We start from the raw sequence: 19,694 nt of genomic DNA on the forward strand, positions 1-19,694 counted from the left end.
CTGGAAGCCCTGATGCAAGAATTACAGTAACTGGTGCTACTGAGTCAGCTACTGGGGTAGGATAACCAAAGGGTTAATTGAGGCAGATTGCACTAATGATGGTTTCCCGTTCAGTAGCTCATCTTCCACCTGAGACTTTGCAGGGTGAGAATGTGATTCACAGTGATCATGAGGTCTTTATACTGTCTGAAAACTGTGAAATTAGGTTCCCGAGGATCCATCCTGTGTCAGCTCTGTAATGTGCTTCGGGGTACGAGAAGGGCGTGCCGGTGGAAACCTCAAGTTTCGTTGCTTTTAGGGGCACCCGTCAGGTGCATTCTGTTTGGCCTCCCATTTTGAGGAGCGTGGAGATCATCAACAAACATCCCCTAGGGCAACAGACATCCTGAACGAGCTGCTTTCCATAGGGATTCTACCTCTTCAGAATCTTTGATGCAACTGGCTTGCTTAGTGGGCTGCCTGCAGTAACACCAAGTACTGGGGAAACAAGCAATCACCAGAAGAATCCCATACTAGATCTTCCAGAGAGACTATGCTCAGATCTATGAACCATGCTGGAGTTTGCCCAGGCCTTGCTGGGCATTTTTACTTCTGTTTCATACACTTGGATGGATAGCATGCCTCTCGGCACTGCCAGCCAGGCACGGGGAATAGAGCTGGCAGACAACCAGTACCTGCCAGTGACCAGAGGTGGGAGGGCCTGGCCTTGTAGGCTCTGACTGTAGCTGTTCTGCACTGTCAAGGCTATGCGCTTGTGCTCATTTGGCTTTATTTGCAGCCAAACCTCTCACTTGCTTTCCATTTTTCAGAGGCCATAGAAGTCAGTGGTAAAGGCCAGGCGGGGTGTCTGATGTCCCTTTATATGTGGCAGCACATTGGAGTTGTGAAATAGAGATGAGTCTGGAGCTATGCATATGTTGAAAAGCCCTTGCTAAGGGTGTTGAAGGACTTCTAGCGTAGATGTTTTGCTCCATGCTGTATGGATGCTCCTACGGTGGTCTGGAAGGACCTACAGGCTCATCATGGGGCTGGATCCCACATTAAGTGTCCTCATTGATGTGGCTGTTAGGAGCAACCTAGCAGAGCAGTATAGATTTCTGAGCATAGAGAAGGACATTCCTTTGTCGGTGTTTCTTCCCTTGAAGCAAATTTTCTTTTCTGAGAGTATGAAGTATGAGAGATACGGTTATATTGAGCTGGAATTATGCTATATCATGACTGAACAGAGTAGATGATCTCGCTCACTGACTCTTGTACCAAGACCAAAGCTAGTAGATGACCTAAAAGGAAATTAAAACTAGTTGGAGGGATCCAAGTGTTAGAGAACTAGTGTATCTCTGAATGGCGATGTCTGCGGCTTCGTATCCTGAGTATGAAAACTGAGGCACTTAATACACTATGTGAATTAGATTCCACTGCATCCAGTGAGATCTCATAGCACTTTTTGCCCTCTGGTTTCCTCTGTTGAAGGCAGGCTGTGATCTTTGCAAACCTACCTCAGGTGCTTTTGCAGTAGCTTCCCATTGTCCGTCTCAGGGACTGTCGTCTTCGTCCCAAGTGTGGTGAGCTCCAGGTATGCTAGTCACACCCTGAATTCGTAAACTGCAGCTGGCTCTGATGGACCTGGAGCCCCACTATGAAGCAAAACAGCTGTTTCCCTGGGTCTCACTTCAGGCAGGCCGTCCTGTCTGTGCTGCTTACCCTCAGCTGGAGTATGTAGTGGGTAGGAAACCTCAGCTTCCTAGTGTCAGCTGAATGAAGCGAGAGCCAGGCTGATCAGCAGATGGAAATCTACATTGCTGATGTGCAAAAGTAGGTGAGATGAATCCTGTCCCTTTGTGCTAGTCCTAAACCATCAGAAAATTTTGATCATGGGTGCACAGCTCAAAGCATTTGAGAAAATCTTCAGAAGCTTCACGTGCTTATCACTATACTTGAAACGGTGCAGGACTGTAGTTAATAGTCACTGTTTTAAGAATAAGATCTAGCACATGCCAACCTAATATTTTAGAACTAAGAGCATTGTTGAAAAATGGATATAAATGAACTCTGTGTGATTACATAAGAGATTGGGGGGGGGATATCTTGACTTCCAAGTTTGTGTTTTTTCCACTAGATGTAACTTTCTACAGTGAAGAGCGTACCCATGCCAGTAAGGAGTGTGTCTCTATTGTACCTTATTCAAAGAATAAAATAACCACCTTTTATTCTACTAATTCATTTTGGGGATAAATGGGAGAGGAACTTAAGTTAAATTCTGAATCTGACTTGACAAGACACAGCCTGCAGATACATGTCAGTCAGTCCATGGTGCGCATTGCAGAGAACTGCTGTCAGCTCATGAGCCTTGTCACCAGTGATGAATATTAAGTAATGTGTTACTGTCTAGTTGTCATGGAAAGCTTGAACCCTAGAAAAAAAAATTAAAAATTAACTGACTTCAAGCTGCTTTCAGAGGTGATAAGAAATCTAATACTTTTCTGATGATTGTTTGGTTTCAGAAACAGACAGAAGACTTCCACACCAAAATTCCCTGGCCTGTCTGTCTTCTGCTAATTTGTCCTGCAGTGCTGTGTTGATAACATGACAAATCTGGAGATTGAAAGCCTCAGTTCCAAAGTGTAGGGTAGTTGTAGTGCAGGATATCCTGCCTGTGTTGCCATGCTTGTCTGCCTTAGGAAGATCTGTCTCTCCAGTGGGCACTGCAACTGCAGCATAAAACAATTGGGAAGCTCTCCAGAAACTCGGAGGTTAAATCTCTTTCAGAAGTCCTGGAAGCTGCTAGGTTGGATTGCTGATGGTCAAGGTGTCTGTGGTGGTGATTTCATATGAATTGTCTGGTTCTCAGAGTCAGAGCTTTGACTAAGCTGTATGCAGTAGTCAAATGCTTTTCTTTCAGATTCCTATATAATTCATGTAATTGAAATGTATTTTTGAAATGCTAAAGTCAGTTCTTCCTCTTGTGAGGGCAGAAAGAAGCTAAGAAGGACTAGCTGTTTCTTGTGTCTGCCAAGCATCCAAAAGATGCCTTTTCAAGGGTGGCTTCCGTTGGCTGTCCCAGTGTAGAGGATACCACTCAATGAAAGCTATAAATTGTATGGCAAGAACCATGGGAATGGATAGGCCCCTACCAGGCTCCCTACCTTTTGTCATGCTTCATACTGAAAGGCTATATACTGGTTTTGGGGGGGTGGCACCTTTATTAAAGGAGACTTAGGTCTGTAATGATTGCATTCCAAAAGCACAAGTAATAACGCAAATTAGTTTTGCTTCCCTGAACCTGAAGGGTGCTATAAGAATCTGCCTTTCTGCTGGGGCACAGATAGCCTGCTAGCCAGGATGTGGCATTTACTGCGGTTGGGAACAATTTCCACCACTGAACCAGACTTACAAAGTTATGCATAACCGTTTCCTGTACTGGACTTAAAATATAACTCACACCATGAGCATGGTCTGCACAGGTCTTCTTGATAGGGCTGTGTTTCTCGCAGCACATGGCTCTACAGTGTCACTCCTGCCTCAGGTGCTTCCCACTTCTAATTGTTTTCAGAATATGCTGGTGTTGTTTCATTTGTTAAGTCTAATTAAGGTTGTTGCTTTAAGTTTGCTAGCTGTGAATGTTTGAGGAGGGCTCTCTGAACACTATTCCCTCTCAATCTCTGAAGGGCTCTGTTCACTCATGTTCTACCTCTGCCTTTTTTTTTTTTATAACCTATAACAGTGTGGTGAAGATCCTGCTTGCAGCTGATGCTGATCCAAACCTTGGAGATGAATTCAGCAGCGTGTACGAGACTGCCAAGGAAAAAGGCCTCCATTCTTTAGAAGGTAATATTGTTCATTTGCAGGGATCTACATTTGCTTTTGAGGTCCCAAAATTTTGTTTTCTGGCTTTGAAATGGAAATTTGACCCCCCCTTTTTTTTAGAACTAGCTTCAGTTCCCATATAAATGCAGAGTAACTGATGATACATGAGTGGGTGTTATGTCTAGAGAAAAGAGGAATCATTAGGTAGATGTTTATGAGAAGCAATCCTTCAGTGTCCTAGAGATAACTTGTTTTTATACAGCCAGAACATAATACGAAGTTGTAGATAAGCACATCATCCCACTGACCCAAATGCATTCGAAGGAGAAGAGTTCAAGGTAGCTGTATTATACCAGTAGCCTTACTCTAGGTCTTATAAATGGATACAAAATGAAGGAAGACTTACCCAATTGAAATAAAGCTGAAAGATATGTGAACTGGTTGCAAATAATTGTTGCTGGGTTTTGGCCAAGCATTAATGCTAGCTTTCATCTCAGGAAGTCTTTACATAGAAATGGGGAATTTTTCTGCAGTGTCATTTGGTCTTAAGATTTTTCTTGACTGGTCATCTCAGGTTGAAATCTTATCACAGTATTATCCCTGTTGCTGGGATGTTGAGGCTGACTTGACCCTGCTAAAATGTCACTGGTTTTTACCTTCCTCACTCAAGTGTTCCAGAGACCTTGTCTCCAGCTGAGTGCTGCGCTGAGCTGCTGTCCCCAGCTGTGAGATTACAGCCCACGATATGTGACTACCTAGCGTGAAGTGTGTTTTAAGTCATTCACAGAATCGCAGAATCACACCATAGCTGGCACTGGAAGGGACCGCTGGACGTCATCTGGTCCAACCCCTCTGTTCAGCAGAGGTCAGCAGAGGTGACCTCCACTGCAAAGGGGAGATGAATCACCCAGCAAAGGTGACATTCCCTGCCACCTTGCCAGAACTGAGCCAGCTGCTGGGATTCCTGGCATTCCTAGGAATTGCCATGTCCAGATTGACTGCACTTTATGTGCTCTGACCTTTTGCTTAGAAATTAATCCTTTTCCTACTTATTGTAAATTAAAAAATGAGGAAGCTGCATAGATTGTCCAGTATTTAGTGTTTCACTTGCATTGTCTGCAAAGCAAAGTAACACTTGGCTGTTTGCATAGCCGGAATAGTGCAGTGACATTATCCATTGGTCTGTACGTGGCTTGTGCCGCACTAAGAGCTGAAAACTGCATGAAGTCTAATGAAGGCGTAGTCTTTGGACCTTTGATAAAACACGGGTTGAGTTAAGAAGATGAATCAGTGAGGGGACAGTTTTGACAGGGTGTTATTTTATTTTTGAAAGCTCTCTGCTCTCATTCCTCACTGTAACACACCCGCGCAATGGGCCTGCTCCTCGATGGAAGTAAGAACACAAATACATCAGGTTTCTGTGGCAGTAAATGCAAAATGTATGAAACAACATTAAAAAATGAACAATGGAATGCCAATACATAATGCATGTACATAGACTTTATTTAAGACAAAGTGTATCAACCAATAAAGTTAATTGTTTTTGTCTGCATTCATCCCTCTTTAATGTTATATATTTTGGGGGTGAGAAAAGATAAGGCCATTCAGTAAGAAGTTGCATTAATTCTTTAGTTGACATGTTTTATTAAAAAGAATAAATTCAGTTGCATTTTAAAAAAGAGAAGGAGAGAGAGAAACTGCCTTTTTTTAACCCATTTACATATTTCCTGTATAAATATTTTTTCATAAAAACATCCAAATCGAGAGGGTATGCTCCACGAACACTGCACAAAATATATTACAGACATTTATATGGATGGCAGGAAGGGAGACAGAGGGCTGAAAATTTCCAGGCACCCAGTGATTGATGGCAGATGAGGCTTCCCCTGACGCTTTATTGAGTTTCCGATGATTATCTCTCTCTGAGACATTTTTTACAGATGACGGCCGAGCTGTCACAACGGACCATGGGGGAAAAAGCCCAACAATAATAACACTTTAATCTCTTTACTGCACTGCTCCCTAGTATCTCAGATTCATCTTCCCTGACGCACGCAGTTCATTATCCAGCCCCTCCCTGGGTAGGAAATGACGACAAATAAATAAATATACATACTCACCCTGTATGCTTAGAGAGAAGACCCAGGAAAGGGAAGGAGCCGGGGCATTAATTGATCTTTCTGGAGTTACTGCGGTTCATTAGCGGAGATGTTGGGCTAAAATGGCATCAGGTATTCATTGCCATGTTTTCTGTTCTGTTTCTGTGAGAAATTTCCAAATCTTCTAGAAATCCTTCAGTAGTTCTTAGAAGGCAGTGTAGAGGCTGCACTGCGGAAGATCCATGGTCTGTGTTTACTTTAGTGTTACGAAGTAGCAGGTGCTCAGAGCTCTCCCAAGTCCTAGCTGGCAAAGTCCCTGCACATGGGGTAACTCAATTTTAGCTGTATGCACAGACGTCATTCACATCAGAGCTGAAAACACACCCAGGAGCAGAAAGTGGCCCACCAGCTGAGTGGCATTCACGCAACGAGAGACAACACATGCAAACCCCTTCATTACACAGGCTTCTTGGTGGGGTTGTGTGCCCAAGAGGGGCCTCCTCATAGCCCCGAATCCTGGAGAAGGGCCGAAGCCTGTTAGGCCTGGCCCTATTGCCTGGGCCTGCTGTCTGTCCCCTGTAGCATGTTCCAGGTGAGTGGGACAGGATTAGTCTCTGTTAATTCTGGGATGGGTATAACAGCCCCCGTTTTCTCAAAAATCAGATAAAAAGGAAGTGCAGTACCTGCACTAGCGGCCCTGAGCTAGTGCATCTGCTGGTTCATAAAATGGCCAGTGAGGATAGTGAAGAGGAAGCTTGACTCCCTTGAGAGATGAAAGTAGTGTTCATGTTGCATTTTTGGTTTATTAAATGGAATATTTGGCTGCTTTGGTGCCTTTGATTGTCCATCCTGGACAGATCTTAGACTGGCTTCTCTAGTATTTTGGTGCTCTCAGAATTAGCGTAGTGAGGATGCCTTCTCTGCTCCTGGAATTTTCCTTTCTGAACAACAAGATGCTGGTATTGTTGTTTCCTTCAATACCTGTGAAGAGCAGCGTTTTTTGTTCCACGGTTCATTTTCACTAATGATTGGACTGAAGGACTCAAGAACTAGGAAGTTTATCCTGGCTTAGGACATTAGATCCACCCCACCTTGAAATGGCATCTACTTTGTTTAGTACCAGAGCATCAGCACTTTCATCTCTCTCATAGTGTTTGTCTGAGTATAAGCTTGTATATAAATGTTGCAGATGTTGTTTAGTCTGTGCTTGGGAACAGGTTGGACCTGCACTTAACAGAAGACAGTGATGCACCCCAGTATTACCTTATAGGGGTCTTGTACCCGTGTGCAACACTGATCACTTTTGCTAGTCGTGGTACATGACCTGAGCGTTAGCTGGGTTTGCATGCAAGGCTGCCACTTCCCTAGCTAGTGTGCGTGTTGCGGGAAGAGCGGCAAATCTAGCTAGAGTTGCACTTGGCAGCCATCGTGATGCTGTCTTCCCCTGCAGAAAGCCATTACCATTGTACCTCAGTTAGATCCACTGCATTCTCCAGTCTGCCAGCTTTGCAGTTCAAACTCTGCCTTGCTCTTGCACCTGCTCTGAAAGACTTGGTATTTCAGCGTACCTGTCTCACCGCACAGTCCTTATCCTGTCCTCCTTGGAATGTCTTGTACCAGTTTTGCTTGAACCTGAAAGCACAAATCATTGGGCTTTTCCTTTTACAAGTTATCCACGTGCATTAGCGTTCAATAGAGCAAAGCTCAAGGGAAGAAAAAATTATAATTAATCAGTTTTGGAAAGCATCAGTTTCTATTCAAAGGAACATCACAGCTTCCAGATCTGATTTCATAAAACCTGCTAGGGTTTGATATAATTGTGTTTGCTTAGGGGATTCCAGATTTTTTAATGAGTTGTAAAATGTGTTATTATGAATGATTTCTATCCTGGTAGCATCTAGGAGCACATCTCATGGAGCTCACTGTACTGGTGGCTAACTGAGTACAGAAAAAAAATTAGTCTCAATGAACAGCCAGTTTTACTATCATACAAAAGACAGCAAGCAGATAGTTGCAGAGAGGAGCAGAACTGAAGTATTGTACTCCGCAGGACTTTAACCTGTATTACTTTCCAGTTAATGAAGGAAGTATTTCCAGAAAAGTTCCTATTTTTAAATGGCTACTTCTTGGCCTTTTTGGAAAGCTTGGAGTTTAGGAGGGAGTTCGTAATGGAGATGAGTGGATGAGCAATCAGAGCTGTATGATAAAGGAAAGCTTCAGCATTACTGAGGAAATCCATGAGGCATTACCAGCTGACTGCTGTCTCAAGGACCTGTAGTACTGTCATCCCTCAGTGTCTTTCTCTTAGTTATGGTTTGCATGCTTTGGTGTTTTGTGCTTCTGGCCTTAAGCAGTTACAGACTGCTAGGATTGTGTTTTGGCCAGGAGAGGAGGAAGATGCAGAAGCTCTTTGGGCCCTTTTGGACAGGAAAATGGAAATAAAAGGCAGAAGTCTCTGTACTGCTTACTTGCAGTGAATCCTTTCACTTGAAGCAGCCGAAGATGCAAAGAGGCTGTGGTTGGAACAATGCTGAAATCTCTCCTGTTTGGCTTTTACCAACCACTGCCTTCACTGTACTTGTGCAAGGAAGGAAGTGGTTGGTGAAAGCCAAAGAGAGTACCCTGCACAAGTACAGTGAAGGCAGTGACTGGAATTTGTTGAAACCTGTATTGTCTTCATCCCTACTGCTGCTCAGTGGTGGGGGAATCATGACCACCAGAAACCCCACTGGAGTCCTCATTGCCTTCTGAAAGAGGTCATTAGGCCTTAAACAATCTCTGAACTTTGGTAAGCTTCCAGGTCCTTGGTGATGGTCCATGCTGCTATGTGTGTTCAGACAAAACAGTTCTAGTTTGTCTCAGTTGATAAACTGAGCTTTCATTCTTCTTTCCCTGCAGTCCTTGTAACCCGGGAGGATGACTTCAACAACCGTTTGAACATCAGAGCCAGCTTCAAGGGCTGCACAGCTCTACACTACGCAGTACTTGCTGATGACTATGTGACAGTCAAATTGTTGCTGGATGGAGGTGAGTTTCATAGCTCCAACAGGTTTTTGGACCAGGAGCACTGTTACTGAGCAGACCTGATCCTCCTATCTGTCAGGCTTAGACAAGGACCACACTTTTTGATTTATAGGATTAATAACAATTTATTGTTTGCTTTGATCTCTTTGTGTTTCTGTGTTCCCATTCATCTCCAGCTGTTTTTCTCAGGTAGTTAAGGTCACTGTCCTTGTGATATTCACTGAGTCCTCCCTTTCGTCCTGTAGATCTGTGGATCCACTGATCATCCACTGATCTCTCTATTCAATATTGTGAACGTTGCGCTATCTCAAATTGTGCTCTTCTCCACTGCCATATCCTTTATGTTACCTGCGCTGGGTAGAGTCTAAGAACCCTAAGTGAGGATGGGTCTGTTCTGGAGACGGCAAAGCACTAGGGAGCTACCAATACCCACATTAAATGGTACGGGCTGAGGTACTGTTGGTGGTTTGGCTTCAGCAACACAGCTCCTTTGAGAAGCAGTAAAAATTATTCTGTGCCTTGCTGCCCAGGCTGGACTCTATCTAGTACCTAAACTGGCATGTTTAACAGCAGCATAGGAATCACTGCATTACAGTTCAACTAATCTGTAGACATGCAACAAAAGCTTCTGCAGATACATATAGCTGTAGTGTTTTCTGCCCAAAAATCTTACCAAAATAGTTGATAAGTAAATGGAGTATGCTGGCAAGGTCATATTATGTGATCATATAGCTGAGCCATTAGTTAAAACTCTATCTCATGCATCCCAGCCCACTACATTTACTGTAAGACTTTCTGGTGGTGTTCCCCATTAGATCACAGAGCTCCTCTTCCCATGGATCCTGCTTCACTGTATTTTGTCATCTCTAGTTTATATCTAGTTATCTCTAGATATATAGAGATACTAAAGAGATGAAAATTCATAGGATAGTTCAGTTTGGAAGAGACCTGATGAGGTCTCTAGTTTAACCTCTTCTTCAAAGCATGGTTAGCCAGGAGGTCAATCCATGTTACTCAGGGCTTTTTTGTCCAGTTGGATCCTGAAAACCTCCAAGGATGAATACTGTACAACCTCTCTGGACAACCTGTTGCAATGCCACACTGTCTTCATGGTGCAAAAGCTAATCACTACTAGCTCAGGGAAAAAGAAGCTGACACAATAGAGATGTGCTACCATAACAGTTTTTTTATACTTACCCTCTTGCTGATCTTTACCAGGATGACATTTATCTTGTGTTACGCTGCTGTCCAGAATCAGAGCCTGTTGAATGTGTATCTAGATGTGCATGGTGCTGTTAAATTAGTTCTATCTGCCTAACATGGAGGTGGTTCTGCCTAGAACTAATAGGAACCTATGAAGATGGTACACAGGTGCAGGCCTTAGTGACAGCAGGGATGTGAGTTTGTCAGCTGCAGTGATTGTGAGAAGAGGCAATGGCAGAGCTGGCAGAAAAAGACTGAGTGCTCACTTTTAGTCTGTTGAATTTGGGCTGGCAGCAGCTCCCCTCATTACCTCCCAGGAGAGACTGTGAAAACAGAAATTTTCCAAAGGTGTCTGCTTGCTGTTTCTGCCTTTGAAAGTCTTCTTGCAAGGTGGGCATACTATTAGCTTATTGAAAGTACCAGGGCAGCTGTTTGGTTTTCTGAGGCATAGGTATAATGTGTGTGCAAATAAGTGAAGTTAGCACTGAAGAATTTTGGCCACACTGGATGAATAACTGCAAGTAGCAAGTCCATCTCATTTCTGCATTTGTCCTCTGCTCATCTGTTTGAGTGCTGTTACCAAACACTGGCCTCTCTGATCGCGAGGATTGTTCTTTTTATCCTGTATCTGTACTTCTGTGCTGGAGCCGCTGTATTTTTTGTGAATGAACACTTCTGTTGCTTGAGGCTTATCAGAGATGTCTTTGTTCATGGCAAAGTGTCTCAGCTCAGAAAAACTCAATTGGATTTCAGAAAAAAGCATGTAACAGTCTGTAGGTTTGTGTTCTTTTGAATACAAGTGGAGAGATTGTATACAAAATCAAAGCAAAAAATCTAAATTTAGTCAGCTATAGCACTAAAATTGGAAGATCACTCATCAACATTCTATTCTTAATCCAGCCCCATGGAGAGATTTCTGGATAAAAATTGAAGAGATGCTACACTAAGAATACATTTCCAAATAAAAAACTTCCTCTTGCAAAGATAGGAGCATGTCCCAGAGCTTAGACACTGGAAATAGTAATCCAGGAACAGGAATCTCCACTTGGTACATAATGTGTAAGATCATGCTTAAGTCCACATAGGATCTGAGGCTAAGTTTATAATGTTCTTCAGATTAATCTATATTCACTGGTCCATGGACAATATCCACTTACCCTTTGCAGTCATGGTTATGATGAAAATTTATGATGACTTACTCGCTAATCAAATACATTTCTCTTCTTTTGTCAGGTGAGTTCTTCTGGGCTGATAGTGTTACACAGTCCTTCCAGACTCTTTCCATTCTTTTAATGTGTTTTTGCATGCTGAAGTTCGATTTCACGATTGGCGCATGACATGAGATTTTCATTGCATTGACTCGGGATACTCCCCTCCTCCCAGTTCTGGGCAATAACAAAGCATCAGTCTGTGCATTCTTGTTGGTATAATCTGCGATGAATACATAGCTGTGAGTCTGAAGGTCTCAGAAGTGGGGATCGAACACCTTTTAAAGTGTGCCTGCCGCAGGCCCTTTGTGAAGATAATTTCCCCATGTGGTGTGCCATTGACATCTGAGAGTAGGATGTTTCCTGTTTGCTGACATGGAACAGGCTCCCGTCACTCCTCCTTTACACTTCCCTACACCTGCCTTTTTACTAAGTGTCCATTTACTCCCTCTAACACTTCCTTCGCTTGGTGCCCTGCCCTCGGGGCCAAAGCCATTAACTGCCAAGGCCTCTCTGTGCTAAAACAACTACCCGTTGTTCAGCGTTTTGATTTTGAAGAGAAGCCCCGATGTGCTTGCCCCTCACCCCACCTCCCTGGCCTTTTGTGGCCATTCAGTGACTCACTTGACCCCTCCAGGACCTTCTCCCCTTGTGGTCAGCATGTGTGTGCCCAGCAGACCGCGAGACGAAGTCACTGCTCTGTTGTCCTTTTGGGCAGTTGTTGGTGACATTTCACAGTCTCCTGACCTGAACTGACACCATAAATGTCAGTGTTTATGTGAGGAGTGGGTGGGAGCTCAGATCTGCAGAGTGCACCGGTTGCTACTCCAGGCACGATCGATTCAGAGGGCTTTGTGTTTGGCTCAGAGGAAGGCAGAGTCTACGGCTAGTTGATGGTGGAAGCCACTTAGTTTTAGAGGAGCATTTATTGCGTTGTTATTTTAGGCTGCTGTGTAAAACAGCCAGTATTAAGAAGTTTATCTTTCCACAGCAGAATGGTAGCCTTGCCATAGAGCTCAGCCTTCTCCTTGCACCCTTCTGGCAGCTTTTTAAGTCAATTCTGCTCCAGAACCTGTCCATGAAATGCACGTAGCCAGAGGAGCTGTTCAGGTGATCTGTCCAAGAGCACCCAGGTCAGTGGGAAACAGGAGTAGCACTTGCTTCCTGTGACCCCCAGGCCAGTGTCTGGAAGCAGGGTACGTCCCTGCCATCTATCATCCTCTCAGCCCTGGGCTGATAATCAAACCAAACCTCCCCGATTGCTCACCCTGCTAACAAGCTCTCTTGCCCTCAAGCAAGGGGGCAGTGTAAGTCTGAGTCTAAGCAAGCCTTCTCTCCCTGCAAGGAACTCGAGAACAGGCTTGAGCTGAAGACTGGCTTGAAGTTAAAGTCCCCACACCTTTTAGCAGTGCGGATGCACCAACCTCAAGCTCTGCAGCAGGTGGATTCAAGATGGTAATAAAGGCAGCAAGGACACAACCTGTGGCACTTCTAGTTGGTTGCTTAGAGGCCTGTCCATTCTGACGCTGTTGGTACTGTTGCAGATGAGTGTCGAAGGGCCGTGGGGTGTTTTGCAATGGAAAGAGTTATATGATTTATTTTGTTTAATTTCGTGGAACATGTCTTTTTTTTTTTTTTAGCTCCCATGTGACATTTTATTTAGGATTTTAGGACCAAAGAATACCTGCAAGCTTAAAATTTGGGCAGCATATACCTGAGACTACTCTTTGGACATTTTATTAGGTTAATGTGGGAAGACAAATGCAGGTTTAACTTTAACCGTCTCAAACCTGGCTTCTAAAAAGTTGGATAGTGAAGAAGAGCAGACTGTCGTCAAGGGAATTGCATGTTCGCTTGGAAGGAGCTCATTGAACTCTGCAGAGCTCTTGCATTCTCTTCCCCTGTGCTCGCCCCAGTGCTCAGTTGTCTGCAGGAGACCTTGCAAGTAGCTTGCTGATGCCTAATTTGCTGCTCAGCAGCATTTCATTGTTTGCATGTCTTTGACTGTATCCAGCTGTTGTCTCATACTTTAAACTCTTTGAAACGGGACTGTCTTTTCAATCTCTAGTCGTACAGCACACCACTAGAGTGGTGTCTTGGCCCCTGACTAAGGCACCTAGTCCTAAGATAGTCCGTAACTGTCATGAGGGACAAACAAGAAGGTAAAGGGAGAACAGTGTTTCCCCATCAGGATGCCAGGGCTTCTTTAATCACAGAATCACTGAGGTTGGGAGGCGTCTCTGGAGATCACCTAGTCCAGCCCATTGCTCAAAGCAGGGTCAGCTCGAGCAGGTTGCCCAGGGACGTGTCCAGTCAGGTTTTGAATAGCTCCATGGATGGAGACTCCACAGCCTCTCTGGAAAACCTGTTGTGTGAAAGGCACTGCTTTAATGACGCACTTGGGTAGGTGGTGTCTGACATTTCATCTCTTTGCTTAAAATGTAAGAGCAGTTGCCTCCCTCACAGACTGATCTGCTGCCCATTTTCAGCACCTCCCCTCTCTCTATTCCCATCACAGGGACAAAGTTGTCCCCTTCTGCCAGACCTGATCAGCCTCTTCTTACAGCTCCCAAGTGTCTCATTCTCCATCACACTTTCATAATCCCTGACTAACTTGCTATCCACTTCCACCTTCAGAAATTCCCTTTGCTTCTACCTCCTGCCAGAGCCAAAGACCTTTGCAGTGCGAATTGCTAGAGAAGCTGGGAGAGAAACTCTGGCCTCTGTGCAGTGGACCTCGTCCACTGCAGCTAGAGCAGTTCCACTGACCCCGCAGCCTTTGGCAGGCTCATTCTCACAGTAGTGATCGTTCTCCTACAGGCTTCAGGCTTGATTCTGTCCACATTGCCTTGAAAAATGTAAGCAATCTACTCAACTCAGTACGCATACATCTGTAATTAAAGAAAAAAGAGAAAGAAAGAAAAGAATGCATATTTATAAAAACATTTTAGCTAAAGCTGCAGTAACCCAGACTTCAGCACTCAATTTACCACTAAATTTAGCATTTAGCATTTAGCATTTGCTGGTAATGTTACACACATATGTATTTGATACACTATGATTACAAATACTGTAAATGAGATAAGTGATAGGTAAAAAAGTTACATAGCTACCATTGCAAGGGATGGTCTTTTCCCATCAGAAAGTGAACATGCTAGTGATATTATGAGGAAAATTCAGGTTGTAATTATAGTGGTTTTGTTATGTTTGAATTCTGCATAATGTCTTTTACTCAGTGTTTCCAGTTGTGTGCTAGGTGCAAAGGGCTCCGTTCTTAGAGTAGCAGGGTGCTGTGGGAGGCTGAAGGGACATCGCTAGGGAGCCTCAGCCTGCCAGAGCCCCCAGCAGCCAGCGCGGGGTGGCAGAGAAGAGGGGTTACACCGGGCACGTTTCAGATCTCGACAGGGTGCCGTCTATCGGTTTCATTATACCCACTGGAGATACCAGTATAAGCACGCGCAAAACTGGGGCAGTTTAGAGACACTGAGAAAGTCAAGCAGGCAGAGGTCTGTTAGGCTGAAAGTCTGTGCACAGGAGGTCTTTTTTATGGCTGAATCCTTAAAAACTTCCACTCAAGGTTCAGATACAGCTGTATAGTGAGTTTAAACCTACTGAGAATGTTTGCTTTTCTTGGTCCTCCTTTACAGACCCATATAGCCCTAGAGATCGACTGCAGCTTGAAAAGCATTGCCTCTAGGCCCAAAACTGTGCGCAGCAATAAATGGGTGCCTGAAAAGTTCCCCCATTAGTTGGTTCCCTTCAATAATCATTTCATTTTTTCTAAAGCTACCTTGGCAGCTTTTTCTGTCTTACCTCTGCTCACCCTCAGTTGGCTCTTCAGCCAAGGCTTTGGGAAAAACAGTGGAGCCGGTATGGTGGTGTCAGCACCATGGGAACCAGGACTCGGTTTTGTCCATGGCACTCGTGCTGTGAATGCACACCATGTCTACAGTGGTCTGGGAGAAGGTGTGTGTTTGTCTGTCAAACTGGTGTTATCGGAACTCAGTTTAAGGAAATGAAAGCCACAGACCGCTTGGTCTCCACTGTTTTTTACCTCCTCTTTACTAGAGTTAAGCAGTTGTCTGTCTTGTGAAGAACAAGGCCCCAGGTCAGTCCCACTGAGCAAGAAACCGGCCAGTATTAAGTGAAATAACTCTGCCTCTTCTGTCCTGGATCTCGTAGGCATACAGGCAGAGTGATGGTTCCTTGGTAAGAGCTCGTGCCAGAAGCAGCATCCCTGTTCCTATACAGAGCCTAAAATACTGCGCCAGCTCCCCACCTGAGCTAGGAGGGAACAGGTCTCTTAGAGTCCTTGAGCCCAATCCACAGTGTTGGAGGAGCACTGCTGAGAACTTCTCTGAGCTCCTGCCAGTGTCTCAGAAGGCAGCAAGCCCTTCGAGACTCTTAGGTGGCAGCAGGGGATTCAGGATCAGTGTTTCGAGAGGCATGTATGTGGTAGGTGTCCCTCAGGTACTCCATCATCGTAGTTTGCTCCAGACGTGGCTTACACAATAAAAGCACCTGCTATAAACACATCTATCCCAGGCCTGCTGTTGGGCAGGAGTGCCTGAAATCCTCTCTCCCTCTCCACGCTCATATTTACAAGGGAATGTGATAAATTCAGTATTGATTCCTTCTGTTGCACTGTAAATTTTGCAAAAGATGATTAAATAGTGCAATAGAGTCTGCAAGCTCTGTGGCTCAATATGTTTTGGACCGGCGTATCGACCCCCTCTATCCAACAGCAGCAAGTTCCACTCCCAGCCGCACCAGACCAGTAATTAAACTCCTGTGAGACTGGGATTTAAAAACCAATCATATCACAGCATTGAAGCTTCTAACATCCCACCGTGGCGAGAGCAATAAGTGTATGAGTGCAAGTGCATTTATGTCCATGTCGGAGCGCTTAAGAATAGTTTCCCCATAGGGCACGGGTGCAAATAGATCCCTTTCTCAGTGTTTCTGGGTACAAAACTCTACAGTGACATAATGTTTGTCATGGATTTAATAGCTCTGCACAGATGTGCAGACATATAGAGAAATGATGCATCATTGTTTAGTTTTCCTTCTTGTACTCTGACCTTACAAGCCATGATAAGGTAGGTTATTTTCACCTCTATGTATTATTAGGCAGGCATGAACCAACATGAACTCAGATTAGAATTAAGCAAGATTGAAAGAAGCAGGTAGGCCAGCTTGTTTTAAAACTGATCGCAAAGAGTAAAGGCTTTCGTGACCCCAAACTAGAGTCCAAATTGTCAGAGCCCTTCCACGCTGTGATCATTCCCACATGCTGCTGGGAACGCCTGTGTTGGAGAGGAGTCCAAAGCTCCTGTGCAAGGTGAAAGTTTTGAGATAAAACTTAGCTAGTGTTGGTAATGTCTTGAGGGAAACCCCCTTTTTAATTCAAACATGTCAAATTTTGTGCCTTGAGCACAAAACTTGCAAAATTGACTCACATAGTTGCATCCTGATCATGAGGTCTGCACCCAAGTGGTACGTGCGGTGCTGTGTCGTGGCCTCTTTGCTGCTGCGTGACCAAAGTAGCAGGCACAGGAGATCAGCGGCAGAACGCTGCGATCCTCTGGCCAGTTACCCCAGCACATGGAGCTGCAGAGCAGGAGGGAGACTGCTGTGCTGTGCCGTGCCATGCCGAGCTGTGCCAGGCCATGCCACGCCGCGCCGGGCTGAGCTGGGGATGCACCAGCAGCAGTAGGGCCCCTTGCTCAGCGGAGCCTTGCTGGAGGGCACGTTCCCCTCGTGGAGCCCGGGCTGTTGTGCGATTTGCGGGACGTACCCGTTTGCACGGAGAGGCCGTGGCACTGGCTCATGCATTGGGAAGGAGATAATTGGGGGACGCTTGCTCTGCCTGCACGAAGTGTGCTGCGGGCTACGTGCGTCCTCCTTTCTGACTGGGAGCATGTGTGTGCAGGCAGGGGACGTTAGGTACCCCAGTCTGCTCATCTGTGGTGCTTACAGCACAAGCACCGTTTAAATAAGTTACCTGCCCAGAAAGGCAGATCCAAGATATCATATTTATATTTAACACACACATTAAAATTGTTTTTTCTTTTCCTCTTGTAATGTAGCCTTCCCATTTGTCATGCATGTGGGTGGCTTTATGCGTTCAAAGGGCAAGACACTCCTCAGTACAGTTATTTTTCAGGAGGGCTGATTCCAACGGGAGCTGTAGCACTCTGCAGTAGGAATAGCTCTGCAGAGCACTGTATTTTCCAGAGTTCCCCTGGGATCACTGAGAGCAAAGTGGGTTATTTGGTCAAATTTTATGCTGGAGTGAAAAATCTGTGGACAAGAGTCCAGGGTGAAAAGGGAGCAAACAAACGTAACACGAGCTGGAAGTTAACGCCCACCCGGTGGAAGGTAGCTGAGGCGGAGTGGAGCAGAGGGCTTGTTTGGTAATGGGGCGGGAGAGGTGGCCCGCAAACATGGGCTTCACAAAGAAGAAGTCAAGAGCCGGGAGTGGAGAGTTTGCTCTCCTTGCAGCAGGATCGTGCAGGTCACGGGCATCCTTACGAGCCCATTTCTCTCGCTCCCTGTGCACCCCCTGCGCAGGGGTGCATGCGGCACCGAGGTGCTCCTTCTGCAGGGAGGAGATTGCACCCAGGAGGAAGCACAGGAGCCATTACCACAGCGCTGAACAGCCTAAAAGAGATCCAGGAATCATGAAGGGGGTTTTCCCTCCTGATTTAAAGTAGTATTCTGCAATTCAGATCCTTAGTGCTGCCGTGTTGTGCCAACACCACATGTGCTAATGCCTCGTCCTATGTTACCTTATCTCATGTGCTGATGACACCGAATAACCTTCAGGAGGCAATGTGGCTGAATAAATAAAGCACCGGGCCGTGATTCGGGAGGTCTGGGGTCCTTCGGAGCCCTGCCGGGGGCTCCCCCGTCCTCTCTTGTTCCCATCGCTGTCCTGTCTCCCTGCCAGCAGGCTCCTTGGGGCACGTTGCTTAGTGTTCGTGCCTAGCACCCCAGCGAAGCACGGCTCAGCGTCCGGCCGTCCCGACTGGTAGTCGTCGTTGTCATGTCCGTATTTGCCCCCTTTCCCAGCTCGCTTACAGGCAGTCTAACCACACGGGCATCAGCACAAATCCGTTGGAAGACTTTGATAACCTTCCTCCCCTGAGGAGACCCACCACTTGGTGTGCTTGTTCACATCCCTCGTTTTCAGTGCTTATGTATCTATTTATCCATGGGAGATTTTTTCTGATAACAACGTGCTACTTAGGTGGGGAACATTGCCAAAAGATTTTGAAGCATCAGAGTACACCTGGATCGAGCAGATCACCTTATCCGCCTGCTTAGTGACCCCACGCTGCGCCTGCAGCTTCGGAAGGCAAGGCTTCCCTCTGCAGAAGCAGTACTGACTTTTCCCCTTATATATTTGTTCCACATGTTTCCTTCTGCATTTCCTTATATAAAGTCTACTTATCTGCTGAGTGCAGCAGTCAGATGCGTCAGCCTGCAGTTCCCAGATCTCTAGTCAGTCTTTCTACAAGTTGATGTCGTGTTTGCTGCCCTCCAGTGCTGTATTTTCAGGGATGTGATAAAGAATAGGTCGTTGGTAGCGGTTGATAATTTGGCCGTTTTGGGTTTGTGCTTCTTCTGAACTATTCAGTCTCTGGGCCTGGCATTTGTTAATCCTTATTTAAGTTTTAAAAATGTTTCTACTGGCTTTTGAATTTGACACCCTGCCTTCACCTTGTCTCCTGTAAGAAGAGGTTTGGGTGTGGGAACTTCTCTGTAGGAACCATTGATGCAAGGAGTTCATTTCTTCATATAATCTTTGGATCTTCCTGTTGCATCTTGATCACCTATTGGAATTCACAGTCTCTGGCTAACTTCCAGCTTCTGGTCTGGTTAAGGAAAGGTCTTGGTTTTAACTGCTGAAGCAAGTGATTCTTTTAAATCCCTTTTGGCTTGCATTGTTACAGCTTTACATTTAACTTGCCAGGGCAAATGTTCTGTTCTAGTCTCCTTACTTGGACACAGCTTCCAGGTTTTGAAGGATAGAAGGGTAGTTGTATTTTTTCTTTTTTTTTAATATCCTAACTTTTCTCCTTATAAAGATTTTCTAATAAATAGTGTGGGGTTTTTTAGCCTTTAATGTCTGAAAGCTTTTTCCTGGTGGGTTGCTCCCTTTATTTCTACCAGGATACCTTGTGTCATATAGTTCCTCTTCTGGAAAAAGACACCTTGGATTCTTTGTTGGTCTTTGCTTGTGATGAAGTTAAGCATGAATGTGTGCCCTCTTGCAGTGTGATTCTTAGGAAAAGATGTTCTGAAGAAAGTCTTTTACTCTGTTCTAGACTAAATTAAGCCTTGCTTCTGC

The 19,694-nt window shown here is 45.1% G+C and overlaps 1 protein-coding gene across 1 annotated transcript in view; it reads left to right on the forward strand.

Annotated features, from left to right (window-relative positions):
* CLPB (ClpB family mitochondrial disaggregase) overlaps nt 1-19,694 on the forward strand; it is a 95,168-nt gene that overhangs the window by 31,110 nt on the left and 44,364 nt on the right. The window contains exons 5-6 of the mRNA XM_062586826.1: nt 3,722-3,825; nt 8,802-8,930. Coding sequence (XP_062442810.1) covers nt 3,722-3,825; nt 8,802-8,930 — 233 coding nt within the window. The remainder of the gene's footprint in view (nt 1-3,721; nt 3,826-8,801; nt 8,931-19,694) is intronic.

Source organism: Rhea pennata, chromosome 1 (assembly GCF_028389875.1).
Source record: "Rhea pennata isolate bPtePen1 chromosome 1, bPtePen1.pri, whole genome shotgun sequence".
NCBI lineage: Eukaryota > Metazoa > Chordata > Aves > Rheiformes > Rheidae > Rhea > Rhea pennata.